The following is a 16,164-nucleotide window of genomic DNA, read 5'->3' as shown; positions in this document are numbered from 1 at the left end:
TTTTTTGGTCACCATCCCCACAGGCAAAGATGTACGTCAAATATGGTGGTTAATGTCTCTCGAAATGTCATGCTGTTGTCATTGTTATCATCACATTCATTAAAAATTCATTATTCTGTTGTCATTTTGGATATTGGTGACCTTTGTCCGTGTGGCTGCAAAGATCACTCGTGTGCATTGGACAGTGTTATCACACTTTGAAAATGCCATGCTCCCTACATCTCTTTGTCTCTTAACCTCTACACCTCACAGTCATCACTGTCTGAAGAAAAAAAAGAAAAAAAATTTTAATATGCATTGAAGTGCAAAGAAGGTAAAACAAGTATTCGGGTGAACTCAGGACACAGATATTTGAGAGATGGGCTCTTGCTTTCAAATGTGATTAGACTTACAATTTTCACCTAGTGGTATAGATGATAAAACAGGTGCAAACTGACAGCAACCATCCAGAACAACCTGGCAACACGTCCTTGATGAAACAAAAAAAAAAAAAAGTAGGCTAAATAAAAAGATTAACTGCAATGAATTTAATGGAAAAATAGATAGACATCTTAATTCAATCACTGTTTGTAAAGAGCAATCACTGTTCTTTATGCAGCAATATCCTGACATGAGTCGTATGGCAAATATGATTCATCAATTTAAATGAAGAAAGAGAGTTTTGTGTCAAAGAATGCCCTTATAATTACACATCCACCTTTCCTGCTCATGCTTTTGTTACCAGAAAGGTCTCTGCCACTATCTTACAGGGTTATCTGTGACTCCTGAGCCTGCTTGTGGGGGTTTGAGCATGTGTGCCCCTCACCTCTTTATAAGCAGGAACAGGGACCTGGTAGAAATCACAGCACATCAAACAGGCACCTAGATCCCAACCAAAGGGAGCCCAGCAGGAAACCAGCTTCTGAACATCATCTGCTGCTGCCAGTGAATATCTGCTCTCAGCATGATGTGGAAAACCACAGCGCTTGCAGTGTGTCTGCTGCTGGCTGGAGTACAGGCACTGGATGGCCCCTCATACGGAGTCAAATTATGCGGCCGGGAGTTCATCCGAGCTGTCATCTTCACCTGCGGAGGCTCTCGATGGAAGCGCTCCTTGACAAGCACAGGTTAGTATTACAGAGCAGGTTTTGTAAAACTTTTTTTTTTTTTCAATTTGAAAATATAGACAATTTTTAAAAATTCTGGGTGCAACAATATTACAAATACAGTACCAGTTAAATATTTTGGATACACCTATTTAATCTCTATTTTTACAATGTTCAACAGTAGTAGATTTCATCACCAAAATACAGAATACATTTTAATACAGAATAAAATTCTTGCAACCCAGAATTTTAACGTACATCATTTTAAAATTCCATGTTGCAACAATATTACAAATACACTACCAGTATTTTTACTGTTTAAAGTGTTATAATCAAAATTATGGACTAAAATTATGAAATAACACAGAATGGAAGTATAGGAACTATGTACGCTACTATTCAAAAGTTTGAAAAAAAAAGAAATTAATGCTTTTATTTAGCAAAGACACATTACAGTAAATTGATCAAAAGTGGCATTATTCATAATGTTACAGAAGATTCTTTCTCAAATAAATGCTCTTCTTTTGAACTTTCTATTCATCAAAGAATCCTGAAAAAAATCTGAGATTCCACAAAAGTATGAAGTAGCACAAGAGCAGCAAATCAACATATTAGTTTTACCGTTAAATTCACAGTCTTTTTTTACAGTGTGGAGTAATGATGCAAAAAAATTAAGCTTTGCATCACAGGAATAAATAATTACATTTTAATAAATTAATAAATTTTAAAATGCACTACAATAGAAAACAGTTATTTTAAATTGTAATGATATTTCACAATATTACTGTTTTTACTGTATTTTGAACAAATAAATGCAAAAATTAAAACACACACACACAAATCTTATCAACCCCAAAACGTTTTAACATTAGTGTATCGGAAATATATTTGAGATTCTTAATGTAATGTACATATACTTTTTTGGAGTTGTATAAAACAAAGATTATTGGATGATTCATGTATTGTTTTACGACTATTACATGAATCAACATCTCTTATTTCACAGATGAAATACTGGACTTATTCAGCTCGTATGACAGTAATGTTCCAGACAGCTCAGTGCTGTATGGTGCTGCACTGTCCTCCCAGCATGCCACTGACTCAAATCTTCCGTCACTGGCACAAGGTGAACAGGAAGGTGACGTGTTCAGCAGGCCAGCGCGCTCTCTCATTTCACAGGAGGTGCTTGAAGCGTTGCGTACCGTGGACAGAAAGGGACGAGATGTAGTGGTGGGACTGTCCAACGCCTGCTGCAAGTGGGGCTGCAGCAAAGGAGAAATCAGCTCCCTTTGCTGAGAGACTAACCTTCTGTATGGCATGAGTGAATAAAAAAAGTGTGTGTGTTTGTGTGTGCTTCTCCATCACATCCTGTCTTTACTTTTTCTGTCTCCTTGTTGTGCTTGAGTCTTGTAAATGGTTTGAATTGAGCTCCCATGTTGCAGTTAATTTAAATAATGATTTTATGTTTGATGTCGTAATGTAATAAGTTACTTTTTGTATTCAGTTCAGTGTGTTCACTTTTTAATCTTTATCTAGAGTATATTTCACTCTTGAATAAAGATGATTATTTGCATTAATCGCTTATGAATCAGTTTGAGGTCATTTGCATATTTAATCGTAACAATTTATGAAAACTTGTAATTAAAAACAATAGTTTTAATAAAATGTGATTAATCAACTTTGGAAGTATTGTGATATATGGTGATATATATATATATATATATATATTGATATATATATACGTTGACACTAAATTGCCTAATATATATTATAGCCTATATCACCATACTTCCAAAATATATATATATAATTATGAAATTTTCACTAAACCTTAGAAGTATGGTGACACACTATATATATATATATATATATATATATATATATGTACAATATATATAATTAATTATTATATTTTCACTCGTCTTTGGAAGTATGGAGATATATAATATATTAGGCAATTTAGTGTCAATGTCTTTCAAAAGGGGATGATAAGAATTTGTTTACAATAGCCAGTTTCCTGAAGTCCACTTGCTGAATGAGGGAATTATGACTAATCATAAATTTGCCAATCAGCACAGTAAAAGAAAAAGTAAAGTCTAGAGAAAGTCCTGCCTTAAAGAGCCATTTCTGCATCTGACTCTGAAAAGTTAGTTCAGTTAAGTTAATTTACAAGTTACAATATGAAGCACATTTTTATGTTGCCAGATAAACCATTTTGTTCAGTGTGAGTTCGGGTGGACCTGGCCCCACAGAAACTAGGAGCATGTCCAACTACCCACACTTGCCCGCTTGTCTACGTTCTTACATGACGAATTTCCTGTATTTGGCCCAAGTGTTCACATGAGCGTGAATACCACAAGTGTGCACAGAACTTTTCATTTCCCGATGCAACACACTTATAATGTTGTAAAAATGCAAGTGTTTACAGAGCTTTATTTTGATTTTCAATGCTTTGCATTTTAAAATAACCCTCTGTTCAGTAGTCTCTATAACAGATGATGACTGATAATCAACTAGATAATCAGTTTCCCCTAAAGGTCATTGCACTGAAGGAACGTGCTGAAAAGAATTATCTTTGATCTGATTGGTCAACTCAACTGGCTATGCATGCGTAAGCGGCGTCTGGGCGGAGTCTTTTGATGCGCGTTCTGTATTCTGTGGAACAGGAGTGAGCTGCTGTATGTTTACACGTGACGCGAGTTGAAGTTTGTCATTTGAAGAGGTTTGAGCAGCACGCTGACTGCAACTTAATAGACGAAAATTAAACTTATACCTATATACCTATAAGAAGCAAAAAGGAACAAGGTCACAGCAAATGGAAAATGCTCGTTCCAGGATGTAGAGAATGATGTTAACGTTACTATTTTTAATTGATTTGTGAAAATAAGATTGACGACTGAGAAAAACGCTGAAGAACCGTAATGGGTCAACGATGTGACTCTGGAGCGAAACAAACAAATGTCTGATCGTGGACTTTCCGTGACTGTGTAAATCGGGACGTTGCGTCACACTGGACTTTTTTGCTTGCAATGTGAGCGATGGCATGGCAGAATGTAAAAGTGCACTTTGTTATAGTACTTTACGTGTGGATATGCTCTCAAGGTGAGCAAAAGTATTTCGTTTTCAATATTTAATTCTATCATATACATGTAAGTAACAATATATTGTTATTTGTGCAATAAAGTGCTCTGTTTCATAATTTAAAACCTTAAAACGTATTTTTCTAAAACTATATATTGTTTTCAATTATATATAGTTTTAATTTTAACTATATATAGTTTTAAATTATGAAAGAATGTATTTTATTTCATAAATAACTATACTTGCATCGGAAAAGTTCTAGCAGCATTTGTTGGCAGATGCCACAACCACATTTATTCATTATGAGCCCCAAATTTCTTTTGGTCAATTTATATTAAGACAAATTAGTGCTTTTCATCAGCAGTAAACAATAAAGCAAATATTCTCATAATAGACCATTGAATTCATGTTAAACTTTCTCTGCATGTTTTTATGCATCTGAGTTCATCATAGCTCTGTTGCCTCAACTTGTACTTCTTGTCTTTTTTTTGTCTTTTTTTATTTGTTCAGCCTCTTGTGAAGTGGTTTTAAACTGCTGGTGGAATCAAGCTATTCCTGTGGGCCGCAATGTGTCTGTTGTGTGCCACATGAGTACACTGGCAAGAGCAAACAGTTGTGGTCTCTGCCAGCTTAATGTTATCACACAGGGCCACAGACATCAGTTTCCCAGCACATGTGCCAGTACCAAAGAAACCTTCAACTTTTCTATAGCAACAGAAGACAGGGAGCAAATTCACTGCATGTGCAATGGAAGTACAGCAGATACATGCAACATTACAGTAAGAGGAGGCTGTGAGTATGACAGAATTGACCATTTATCTGCCTCGTTACTAGCTCTGGAAATGTTTTGTTCACAAGATGGTCCCAGAAGGGAATTGTTTACAAGAAAAACTGTATAATCACATTCACAGACTGCATTTGGGTGTTCATAAACGGAAGTCTTCCGTCTAAATCTGACACATTGTTTCTAAGCCCTCTGGGATTCCTTGCCCTATATGAGTCCATTGTAAGTGCACAATACTGGGTAGTAACTGATTACATGTAATCTGGATTACTAAACCGGATTCCAAAAATTAAATACTTGTAATTAGATTGTCTTACATTTTTAAATACTCAAAATCAGACTACAGTTGATTAGTTTTATTAATTTCTTTATTACTTAATATTCACAAAGTAGCAAGAAATAAATTATTCATAAAACATTTGAATTTTTATATTAATATGGTACAAAATCATCCTGTAATGTGATAAACAAGGGAAAAAGTACTCAAAAAGTAGTCATATTATATTACCTACAATGTGTAATGTAACAGATTATGTTACTAACTACAATTTTTATAATGAAATTGTAATCTGTATTCAGAAATGGACTACGGTAGACTTTAGTCAGGTTAGACACCATATTGAATTTAACACGGATGAAAACGAGGCTGTGAAGGATAGACTTGCAGTCTTTGCATTGGCACGCACTGTGGAAAGGTCCTAGATCATGCAATTTTCACAACTCACAACTTTTGAAACTCTTTTATGACGTTTTTGACTACCAAAAGCTTTTATCCGAAAGACGTTTCGTCAGCTAAACAATTGGTATCTTATCTATGCACAATCAGCTTGTAACACTCCAAAGAGAAAGGAAAACTTGAAATCGCATCATATGACCCCTTTAATTGACAAATGCATACTTTAATGCAATGTAAATATGTAGCTGTTAATTATCTTATTTTGTAATAGAGCTTAATTTGTTTTGAACCTGGAACAGTCTTTGAGAAATGCTTATGTGTTGAGATGTTGTCTAAAATTAGACAAGGATGGGAAGTGTGCGACACCCTGGTGGCTTTCTTTTGCAGATTTCCCCACATGACTTCCTGTTTTCTCAGTCTAAAAAGTAGTGGTGCTCTTGCAGCGCACTCTGTTAGTTTTTTCTTTTGGTTGGCTTCCCTCAACAATGTTTGACATTCTTCCATCTTTTACAGATCCACCATCTCCCCCGTCCCGCCCTGATTGTGCTATTGAAGACTTGGAAGTAGAAGACATTTACTGCTCTTGGACCAAATCCAATGAGCCAATGATTCCAACTGTTTACACCCTTCACTGGAAGGATTATGATGGGTGTGTGTTTTCTTAATAGCACCACCAATTGCATTATATATGGACATTGTGTTTGAGCATCTGACCATGTTTTTTGTGTGTGTTTATATACAGGAATGTTAAATCCAGGGAAAGCAGTAGTGAGAGTGCAGTCATAAACCGGGCTGAGTATATGAAAAGCACTTACACTACAGCATGGGTCACTGCCAAAAACGTGCTGGGTTCTGCACAGTCTGAAAATTCTGTCTTCGACACGGGCCATATCAGTAAGTCATGTTTACTCTATTGTAAACCATCACTTGCTTTCTTTAAACCATGTACAATTTTATTACAATTTATTGGCTCCATTTGAAGCACTGTAAAGCAGCCAGTGTACACACAATTCTAATGATTATTATTAATAAATGTAAAAAAGGAGTGCGTCACCTCCAGAGTCTCTCTGATATTCTTCTCCCTAGATATATACAAGAGTTCATAGGTTTAGTGTCAGTAAGTTTTTTTTTTTAAGAAATTACTATTGTTATTCAGCAAGGATCCATTAAATTGATCATATTTCAAATAAATACTGTTCTTTTGAATGTTCTTGTCAAAAGAATCTTTAAAAAATAATCATTGTTTCCACAAAATATTATGCAGGACATCTGTAAAAATAATAAATGTTTCTTGATCAGCAAATCAGTATATAAAAATGATTTCTGAAGGATCAAGTAATGATGCTAAAAAAAATTCAGCTTTGTCATCACAGGGATAAATTACATTTTAAATAATAAGAAAATAGAAAACGGTTATTTTCAATTGTGATTATTTCACAAATCACAGTATTTCTGTTTTTACTGCATTTTCGTCAAATAAATGCAGGCTTGGTGAGCACAAAAGAAAATATTTCTTTCAAAAATATTTTAAAAATTCCAAAACAAAAAAGTGTTTTATCAGGCAAAAACTGTGTTAACTTTGTGCTAGCTTTTAATCTTTTTTCTTTCTTTCTTAGAACGGCCAGACCCCCCATACAATATTAACCTCACCTCTGCGCCGCTGGAGTTCATCTGGGACATGGACTGTGATAGAATGGGCCCCTTAGACAAGAGCTGTCAAGTGCAGTACCATGAGAACAATCACATGGACTGGATTGAGGTGAGAGGAGAGAGAGAAACCAGATTGATTTGACTCCATTCTGATTTGGAACAATATTTCAACATTTTCCTTTAATCTTTGATGTCACTGGCTTCAGGGGTGCAGCTCTGGCAGATTTGAATTCATGTGTTCAAAAGTGCTTTTGTAAATTGAGTTTCCGTAATGAAGAAAATCCATCTGCATGATGTAAAGTTTAATGAAAATGTAATCGCATCCATTAAAAAGGTATACTGATTAAAAGATAGATTTTTGGGATTCAAGAATCGATACGGGATTGTTCAAATATAAATCTCAATCAGATGCAGATTATAAACTAGTTCTAGGAGAAGCACAACAGCTTTTTGTATTTACTAGTTACATTTTTCACTTTGTTTGCTTCTTTAATGTAAATGTATTCTTGTCAAGATTATAAGAATACAATCAAAGATAATTCTTTCATTTTATAGTGTCAGAGATTTGTAAAAACCGATAGTTCAAACAAATTGTTTCTCTGTTGAATTCTCATTGTGCAGGTGGATGATTGCCAGGTCATGTTTGTGTTGGAGGATCCCCAGCCATTCACACAGTACCGTTTTCGTGTTCGATGCCACTGTGGACATGAAGAGAAAGTCATGAGTTACTGGAGTTCAGTGTATTCAGTCAGAACGCCTCCTGCAGGTCAGAGAAAGACCTCTCATTGCATTAATTGAAGACATTGATGCACTCATTTATTGCTCATTTATTGTTTTATTGAAGATGTTCACACAGCAGTAGGCCTGTCACGATAATAACTTTTTGTTGTGCGATATATTGCGGCAGAAATAATTGCAATAAGGGATGTTATTGTCATTTTAAGACCATTTTATGTCACTGAATATATAATCATAATGTAACAGCATAATAATGCAATAAAGTGTGTAGGCATAAAGTGTGTAGGCATAAAGGCCTACACACTTCCAAATGACAACAAACTTTTAATTTTTAAGAATATTTATTTAGATCATGGAAATTAAGTATCAAAATATTAGATACCTTAAAAAACTTGAATAAATAGTAAATAAACATTTTCTAACAAAAAGTGCAAAGTAACAAGTACAAAAAAGAAAATTGCACAAAGAACTTGTATGGAGATTTTTCCATCTACAGATTTTTCCCTGACCTTCTTTTCTTGTCTTGTAAATTAAGGCTGCAATCTATTGCTGAAAAACACAATCACTAGTACTTAGCAGTCAGATGTCCGTATGCACAAAGGCACAGATCCCTAAACAAGACCATATCTGCAGATGAAACTTTGTTTATAGAAGCTTTTTTTTTATTTGAACTAGCACCTCATGACTACACCACATTATGTACGAGAAGCTGCAAAAGACACTGGCGCAAGTGGAATGCAAAAAACACGGTGACATTAATTTTTAAGTACATATAATGGGCGATATATTGCATCACCAAAAATTATTGAGGTCATATACATATATTGCGCGATAAGTCGATATATTGATTATTGCGACAGGCCTACACAGCAGTAGAATATGGATGTCTCTCCTGTTTTAGAGTCCTAAATACAAAAGCAGTTTGGATTAAAACAAGAGCCACCACCATGTTCTGTATCCAAAATGACTCCCTGTAATGTTTTGGATCGTTTGGCTCTCCAAGGCTACATGTATTAGATAAAAAAATACAGTAACAACAATGAAATGTTATTACAGTTTATAAGAACTGTTTATATTTAAAATGTACTTTATTCAGTACATTTATTCAGCACCTTTCAGTCGTTTAGCATTTCTTTCATTACTTTTTTTCTTAATATTGTGGCATATAACAAAATCAGTGATGATGACTGCGTGACTGTAATATTCTCTCTTTTCAGCACCAGTTGGACAGCTGGATGTTTGGAGTGACTGTGCCCCTAATTCTGACAAGTCTTCCTGTAAAGTCTATTGGAAGGTAGACCATACTCCCATAATGCATCAATCTATTTGGTTCTTGTTTAGTGGGTCAGTCACAATTCAGTAGATCATGCATGAGCAGTCAACATTTGTCTGTCTCTCGCTGTCATTTGCTTTCTCTCAGGAAATGCCCCTGTCTCAGGCTAGAGGGGAAATTATCAGCTATGTTGTAATGCTGAAGCTTGAAAATGGCACGCAGGTCACCAGGCAACAGAGAGACACTGAATGTCTGCATCCTGCTGAACAGAGCTGCCTGCAGCTCAGATGTTTCCCACTCAAGCCGGGTGTTATGGGAGTTTTTGTGTCAGCCAACACCTCAATGGGCACATCGAACCCCACATTCATGCCGTTTGCTGTGAGGGGTATGTCAATGCGAAATTCTGATTGAAACTTACAAAGTTCAATTAAATATTGTAGGAAATATTAGTCATTTGCATTCGTCTCTAATTTTGTTGAAGGTATGCTTAAAAATGTAAAATATTTTCTACTTATTACATTTTTATAATGTAATGCTATATTCAAGACTGTTCAGAAGTTTGGGGTCAGATTTGAAAGAAAATTATACTTTTATTCAGCATGGATGCATTAAATTGATCAAAAGTGACAGTAAAGACATTTATAATGTTGCAAAATATTTCTATTTCAAATAAATGCTGTTCTTTTGAACTTTCTGTTCATCAGAGTATCACAGTTTCCACAAAAATATGAAGCAGCACAACTGTTTTCAACATTGATAATAATAATAAATGTTTCTTGACCAGCAAATCAGCATCTTAGTATGATTTCTGAGGGATCATGTGGCACTGAAGACTGGAGTAATGATGCTGAAAATTCAGCTTTGCATCACAGGAATAAATTACATTTTAAAATACAGAACAGTTATTTTAAATTGTAATAATATTTCACAATATTACTGTTTTTACTGTATTTTTGATCAAATGAATGCAGCCTTAACATTAAAATCTTACCAACCCCAAACTTTTTGAAAGGTAGTGTATAATTATATCTTCGATTATATAATTTTTATGCCCTGTAGGACAGACGACGCCTGAGGTGAATCTGAGTGTAATGGGTGAGAACCAGACGCTGCTGGTCTCATGGGCTGTACACCAACAGTTCTCTGAGAGTGTTCTGGAGTATGTGGTACAGCACGTGTCTGTAGTACCTCACTCATGCCTGAACTGGGTCAGAGTAAACAGAGCCCAGAGATCTGTCACACTCAAAGGTGTGTGTGTGTGTGTGTGTGTGTATGTATGTAAGAGTGAAAGCTGTAGTTCAGCCTGATTCTGACAGTGATTTTGTGTTTGTCTCCATCCACAGGTGACCTCAGGAACCACACAGCGTATAATGTGTCACTGTTCGCTGTCTTCAACAACCACAGCACTTTCCTCAAGTCAGTGATTGCATACACACTTGAAGGAGGTATGACATTTCTTAAATCACTGAATGCACTTTTATTTAATTGACAACAGACCTAAGTCCACAAGATAACAAATAAAATTGGGCTACAATTTGCAAATTGTACAATACAGCAGAGGGCCAAAATTCTGTAAATTATCATTACCATGAATTAATACTTGCATCCTTTTACAACTTACACCGCTCTGACAAAAGGTTACATCATTTGTTAAAAGATGCATCCATTGGAAAAGTATATTGCATTGTAGATAAATGGCTTGTGTATTGTCACTTAGATTTTAAAAAATTGTAATGCATTCCATTCCATTCATAAGACATTTTCTCACACTGAGCTTGTTTTAGGGCCCAAAGTACTTGGCTAGTAAATGTGAGATCCTGTAATCAGATTTTCTAGCCTTCATGTTTGTATCATCTCTTCATCTCCCCTGCCAGTTCCTCCTAAAGTCCCACAAATCCATGTGAAGAACATCTCTCACTCCTCTGCCACTTTGATATGGAGCCCCATCCCTGTAAATGAGAGCAAAGGTGTCATCCTGCATTACTTAGTGGGCATCAAAGAAACAGGTAACCCATGGTCACTCCTTTAAAGGGGAGATCTAATGCTATTTCATGCATTCTGACTTATGTTACGCTGTTAAAAAGTTGGATTCTCATGCTAAACATGGCCAAACAATTTGGACGCATGACGGAGTATTTCTGTGCCAAATATACTCTTTCGGGGTTCGTATACGTTTCTGAAAGTGATTTAGTTTGGAAATTTTTTTTTTTTTTTTTTTAAGAGTATGGCCCTGTATGACATCATAAAGGGTGGAATTCCTTGTATGGGCACTTCTCCCAGAAGAGCCGCGGGCAGCAAATCAGCATATCAGAATGATTTCTGAGGGATCATGTAACACTGAAGACCAGCGTGATGGATGATGCTGAAAATATAGTTTTGCATCACAGGAATAAATTAAATTTTTAAATATATTCAAATAGAAAACAGCTATTTAAAATTGTAATAATATTTCACAATATTGCTGTTTTTACTATATTTTTGGTGAGCATAAGAAGATTGTACTGAACATAAACTTTGAATAGTAGTGTATATCTGTGTCCTTTGGCCTGTGTAATAGGGTCTAAGATAAGCAGTGACCGAACCAGTGCGCTGTTGTCAGAACTGCAGCCGGCCCAGCAGTACCAGGTCTGGGTGAGCGCTGTGAGCGCTGCTGGGGAAGGCGTCAGGAGCTTCACCACTTTCTCCACCAATGAGAAAGACCGTAAGTACGAGGAAGATGAGCTGTTTCTTTCTTCCTTTGGGATTTACATTGCATGCATTATCCAAAATACTAGTAAGTCCTTGTTTTGCATACAGCATGTAGATCACAAATTCAACTTTAGGTAGTAAACCAATCATTTCTACCCATCTCATCTTCTAGGTGATGTTAAAACAATACTGTTTGCTGTATTCATACCATTATTGATGTTCCTGGTATTAGTATGGGTTTTTACATTGGTGTAAGTATTGCCTTTCATCATAATTCCATCTATATGGTCAAAAGTACATGGAGACCCCCTTGTAAGGGTTGGTTCACACAGAATGCGTTTTTCCATTACACTGCGCTCCATAGTTTTTCTACATAAATACGAGCTAGATGGATGTGTTTGTTGTGCTTGCATCTTTTGCAGCATCTGATTCTCTAAAAATGCAGCGCTCAGCTTAAAATAAGTTCATCTTTCAAAAAAAAACTTGTCACGACTCACAAGTGTTTTTTTTCCCCATTCCACTGGCTGTGCCTCACTTTTTTCAAAGGCATTCTGTATGAGTGGCCCATAAATAGTGAGCTTGGCTAGTCCAGTGAGGATAAATTGTAATTCTACTACAGTGGTTCCCAACTTGGAGAACTTGTATGCTTTGAGGTCAAATAAGGGTGCAAAAACTTTCGTTTCTATAAATGCTCCAAAAGATCAGCCACTGATTTGGAACCAGCCAATAATCACTTGCATTAATTTGATACGTGGCCTCTCATCTTGCCGTCACATCACATTGTTATGACGCAGAAGATGTGAGTGTGTGGCGAATATGAAAAGATCAGTCGCAGCTGTCAGATTTCACAAAAAGGCCACCTATTTTAAGATATGCAGATCCCCAGTTATTATGGGTAGGAGATAATATTCTGAAAACAAGCCCCTTAAAACGCAATATAAGCAGACATAGCAAAACTGAACCAGAAAAATAAAATATAAAAGACCTGATATTGACCAGTATTCTATGTGATTAAAAAGCAGGAAATGTTATTTATTTCAAATAAAATAGTTCAATATAAAACATTTAAATATTATTGAATAAAAAAAAAAATTTTTAACTATAAAATAAAATTATAAAAATTCAATAAATTAAATTTGTATTTAAATTATAAATGTATTAAAAAATTTTTTTATCTAAAATGATTATATCTAAAAGTTTAATTATGCTCTGTTTAATTACAACTATGGGGAGGGTCTCAAGTTTTCTGACATGTAAGGAGAGGGCTTGGGAACCACAAAAGGTACGGTATCCATATGCTTTTGGCCCTGTTGTGTATTATTTTCTATTACATTCAGTAATCACATTAGGAAATTATGCTCTGCTTTCCATCACATCACTCTATTTTTTAGCACTGTTATTGTATGCATAGGATTATCGTCTTGCATACTGTGTACAAAATTAGTTTAACTGATAAATTCAACATTTTGTGATAAATTAATATCTGCTCTCTAGGTGCAAAACAACTCGGTGTTGTGTGAAGATCCCAGATCCAATAAACAGTAAAACATTTAAACATATGAACTTTCAGGTGAGAATCTAAAGTCTTTTGAGTGTTCCATATGAAAGAGATGTCACACTTACAAAAACGGTACAATATTTGTTCACGTCTTGGCTTTTCTTTCAGCATGCGTGGCCCCGGCTTTGTTCTCCTTCTGAATTGACTCTAAAGATCTCTGAGCTGGAGATCGTGGAGAACCTGGATCCCAACACACCTACTCCTCCATCAGAGACTGAATCGGAGAAGTTTTTAATCGATGTGGAACCCCAACATTTTCAGGTGCCAGATGGACTGGGCAGAACAAATGAAGGTGGAGATGAGCCTGAGGAATCAAACCGAGGAAACATTTCAAAGCCTGACAGTTGGGCAAAGGAGTACAGCGAGATGGTCGACACTGATGAAGAGAAGGATGATGGTGATGATGAAGCATGGTGGGACCAGCAATGTGTCTCGGACTATGAAAGACATTTTTTGCCTTCTGTTAAAGCGAATTAACTTTTCATACCTCAGGATGTTTCATCTGTACTGTAGTGCCTTAAATGGAACAATCAGAAAGGGACTGTTTTACTGAAGAACAATGTGTGCTTTTTAATTAGACACTGAAAAGAGTTATAAGACCAATGTATGCACAGTCTATGCACAGATTTTCACACTTACAGTCTTTCACACTAGCTGCAACTTTTAAAGGTGATGTATATGTTTTGCGCCACTAGCGTCATCAAAGGACTATACAGGTCTCCAGAATACTCTCCTCTTTTGCCATTGGTCGGCCAAACAAATGTTCTTGCCACAAACTCAAGCCATTGGTTGAGCCAATGTTAGGCAGGTCAGAATGCTCAGATAAACAAGAGCAAAGTTTTGATAGTTCCTCAGTGGCATGTGGTTTACACTTTTCAGGGAATTCAGAAAATGTCTTATAGGTATCTCTGCACATTAAACCTTACATTTTAACATGGAAAACAAATGAGACAGTATTACTAATAGATACACAATTGAATGTAAAAAAACAATTGAATGTACATAAATATTTTGAATATATGAATATGCTTCTTATTTGTGGCCATTATTTAGAAGTGAATTTCTCATCAATTTTGCAGTGATTAGTTTGACAGATAATGTACTTTAGAACTGGCATGTTAATATTTGTATAGCGCTTTTCACAATACACATTGTTTCAAAGCAGCTTTACAGAAAATGCATGTCTACATTACAATTTAGAGTGATCTGTTATCAGAAGTGAATGTGTCCAAGTAATGTTCATTTCACAAATGATAATAGAATCATACAGTTAGCTAACATGAATTAATTTCAGGCAGAAGCTCATTAAAGCGATTATTACAAGTGTTATCATAATGATTACAATATAGAGAAAATTTGGCAGCTTCAAATGTCGATTCAAGTTGGCGTCATCTGGGGTCCTCGCAAGGGGTCAGCATCATCTCTTCACAGGTGTTGGGTCATCTGAAGTCTTTCTATGAGGCTGGAGCTGGTGTGATCTTTAGACACCTCGAGATGGGCATCCCGGGGTAGGAACAGAAAGGCAGTGGAAAAGAATTAGCGTAGCTGCTGTTCATAACGTTTCAAGCTAAAAATATATTTGTGACTTTTATCTGATCTAACTGGGAACAAGGATGAGATTGAGATTCATTATAGGAATTCTTGGCTGAAGAGATGTGTCTTTAATCTAGATTTAGACAGAGAGAGTGTGTTTGAGCCTCGGACATTATCAGGAAGACTATTCCAGAGTTTAGGAGCCAGATGGGAAAATGATCTCCCTCCTTTAGTGGACTTAGATATCCTAGGCACTACTAAAAGTCCAGAGTTTCATGACCTTAAAGAGCATGATGGATTATATGGCATAAGCAGATCAGTTAAATATACAGGAGCTAAACCATTTAATGCCTTATAGGTCAGTAGCAATATTTTGAAATCAATACGGAACTTAATAGGTAAGATGGAGAGGTGTTGAGGATTATGATTACAAATTAGATTAATTTAGATAGCTAAACAGGTTGCGAGGTTTAAAGTTACACTGCCATTCAAAAGTTTGGGTTTGTAAGATTTTTAGATGTTTTTGAAAGAAGCCTGTGCTCACCAAGGCTGCATATTTGCTAAAAAATTATTGGAACCCAAAAGTTGGGTTAGTCCATATTTGACCCAAAGTTGGGTTGAAACAACCCAGCATTTTTTAGAGTGTACTGCTGGTCAAATATTACTCCATTACAAGTCCCAGCGGTTGGGTTTGTCCCTTTTTAACCCAGCATTTTTTAGAGTGTAGCCATTCATCCACATTTGAACAGAGTGGACAGTGAAATTGCTGTAAATACAGACTGATAAGGAAGAAAATAAAAAATCAAACCTGCTTTAAAACCCAGTAACACAACTGTAGCTGTATAACTTTACAACAGCAACACTGCTTTAAGAAAAGCAGGTTTGTGTGTGTGTGTGTGTGTGTATATACATACAGTGGAGATCACAATTAGAGAACAATCTATAAATACTTGATTTTTTCTGAAATATTGTTAATCTTCATCGCTTAAAATTTGAAGGAATATGTTTGACAAAATAACCAAGGCATTTCAACAAAAACCTTTATTTTGTGTAAATCACAGTGATCAAAATTAGAGAACAGTAACCACTGTAGCACGA

General features: G+C 35.7%; 2 protein-coding genes across 2 annotated transcripts; both read left to right on the top strand.

The window, feature by feature from the left end:
- Positions 1–864: 864 nt before the first annotated feature.
- Positions 865–2,538, top strand: rln3a (relaxin 3a). Its single transcript, XM_016538750.1, has 2 exons — positions 865–1,106; positions 2,092–2,538. The coding sequence occupies exons 1-2, from the start codon at positions 944–946 to the stop codon at positions 2,379–2,381; spliced, it is 453 nt and encodes a 150-aa protein (XP_016394236.1). The 5' UTR covers positions 865–943; the 3' UTR covers positions 2,382–2,538.
- A 1,193-nt stretch (positions 2,539–3,731) lies between these two features.
- Positions 3,732–14,585, top strand: LOC107728510 (interleukin-6 receptor subunit beta-like). The gene is made up of 15 exons (XM_016538710.1): positions 3,732–4,187; positions 4,677–4,958; positions 6,140–6,275; positions 6,369–6,520; positions 7,243–7,385; positions 7,898–8,042; positions 9,232–9,308; positions 9,435–9,672; positions 10,347–10,535; positions 10,631–10,732; positions 11,162–11,293; positions 11,845–11,988; positions 12,148–12,226; positions 13,470–13,545; positions 13,642–14,585. The coding sequence occupies exons 1-15, from the start codon at positions 4,124–4,126 to the stop codon at positions 14,008–14,010; spliced, it is 2,328 nt and encodes a 775-aa protein (XP_016394196.1). The 5' UTR covers positions 3,732–4,123; the 3' UTR covers positions 14,011–14,585.
- Positions 14,586–16,164: the final 1,579 nt, after the last annotated feature.

Source organism: Sinocyclocheilus rhinocerous, unplaced genomic scaffold (genome assembly GCF_001515625.1).
Source record: "Sinocyclocheilus rhinocerous isolate Xijiao unplaced genomic scaffold, SAMN03320098_v1.1 scaffold463, whole genome shotgun sequence".
Classification (NCBI taxonomy): domain Eukaryota; kingdom Metazoa; phylum Chordata; class Actinopteri; order Cypriniformes; family Cyprinidae; genus Sinocyclocheilus; species Sinocyclocheilus rhinocerous.
This window is presented reverse-complemented; position numbering and strand designations above follow the sequence as displayed.

Bases quoted from the DNA above. Each gene is read 5' to 3' on its own strand.
- rln3a (XM_016538750.1), top strand. From the start codon at position 944: ATGATGTGGAAAACCACAGCGCTTGCAGTGTGTCTGCTGCTGGCTGGA. The intron at 1,107-2,091 runs GTTAGTATTACA...CTTATTTCACAG, and splicing joins GCGCTCCTTGACAAGCACAG to ATGAAATACTGGACTTATTC.
- LOC107728510 (XM_016538710.1), top strand. From the start codon at position 4,124: ATGGCATGGCAGAATGTAAAAGTGCACTTTGTTATAGTACTTTACGTG. The intron at 9,309-9,434 runs GTAGACCATACT...GCTTTCTCTCAG, and splicing joins CCTGTAAAGTCTATTGGAAG to GAAATGCCCCTGTCTCAGGC. The intron at 10,536-10,630 runs GTGTGTGTGTGT...CTCCATCCACAG, and splicing joins GAGATCTGTCACACTCAAAG to GTGACCTCAGGAACCACACA.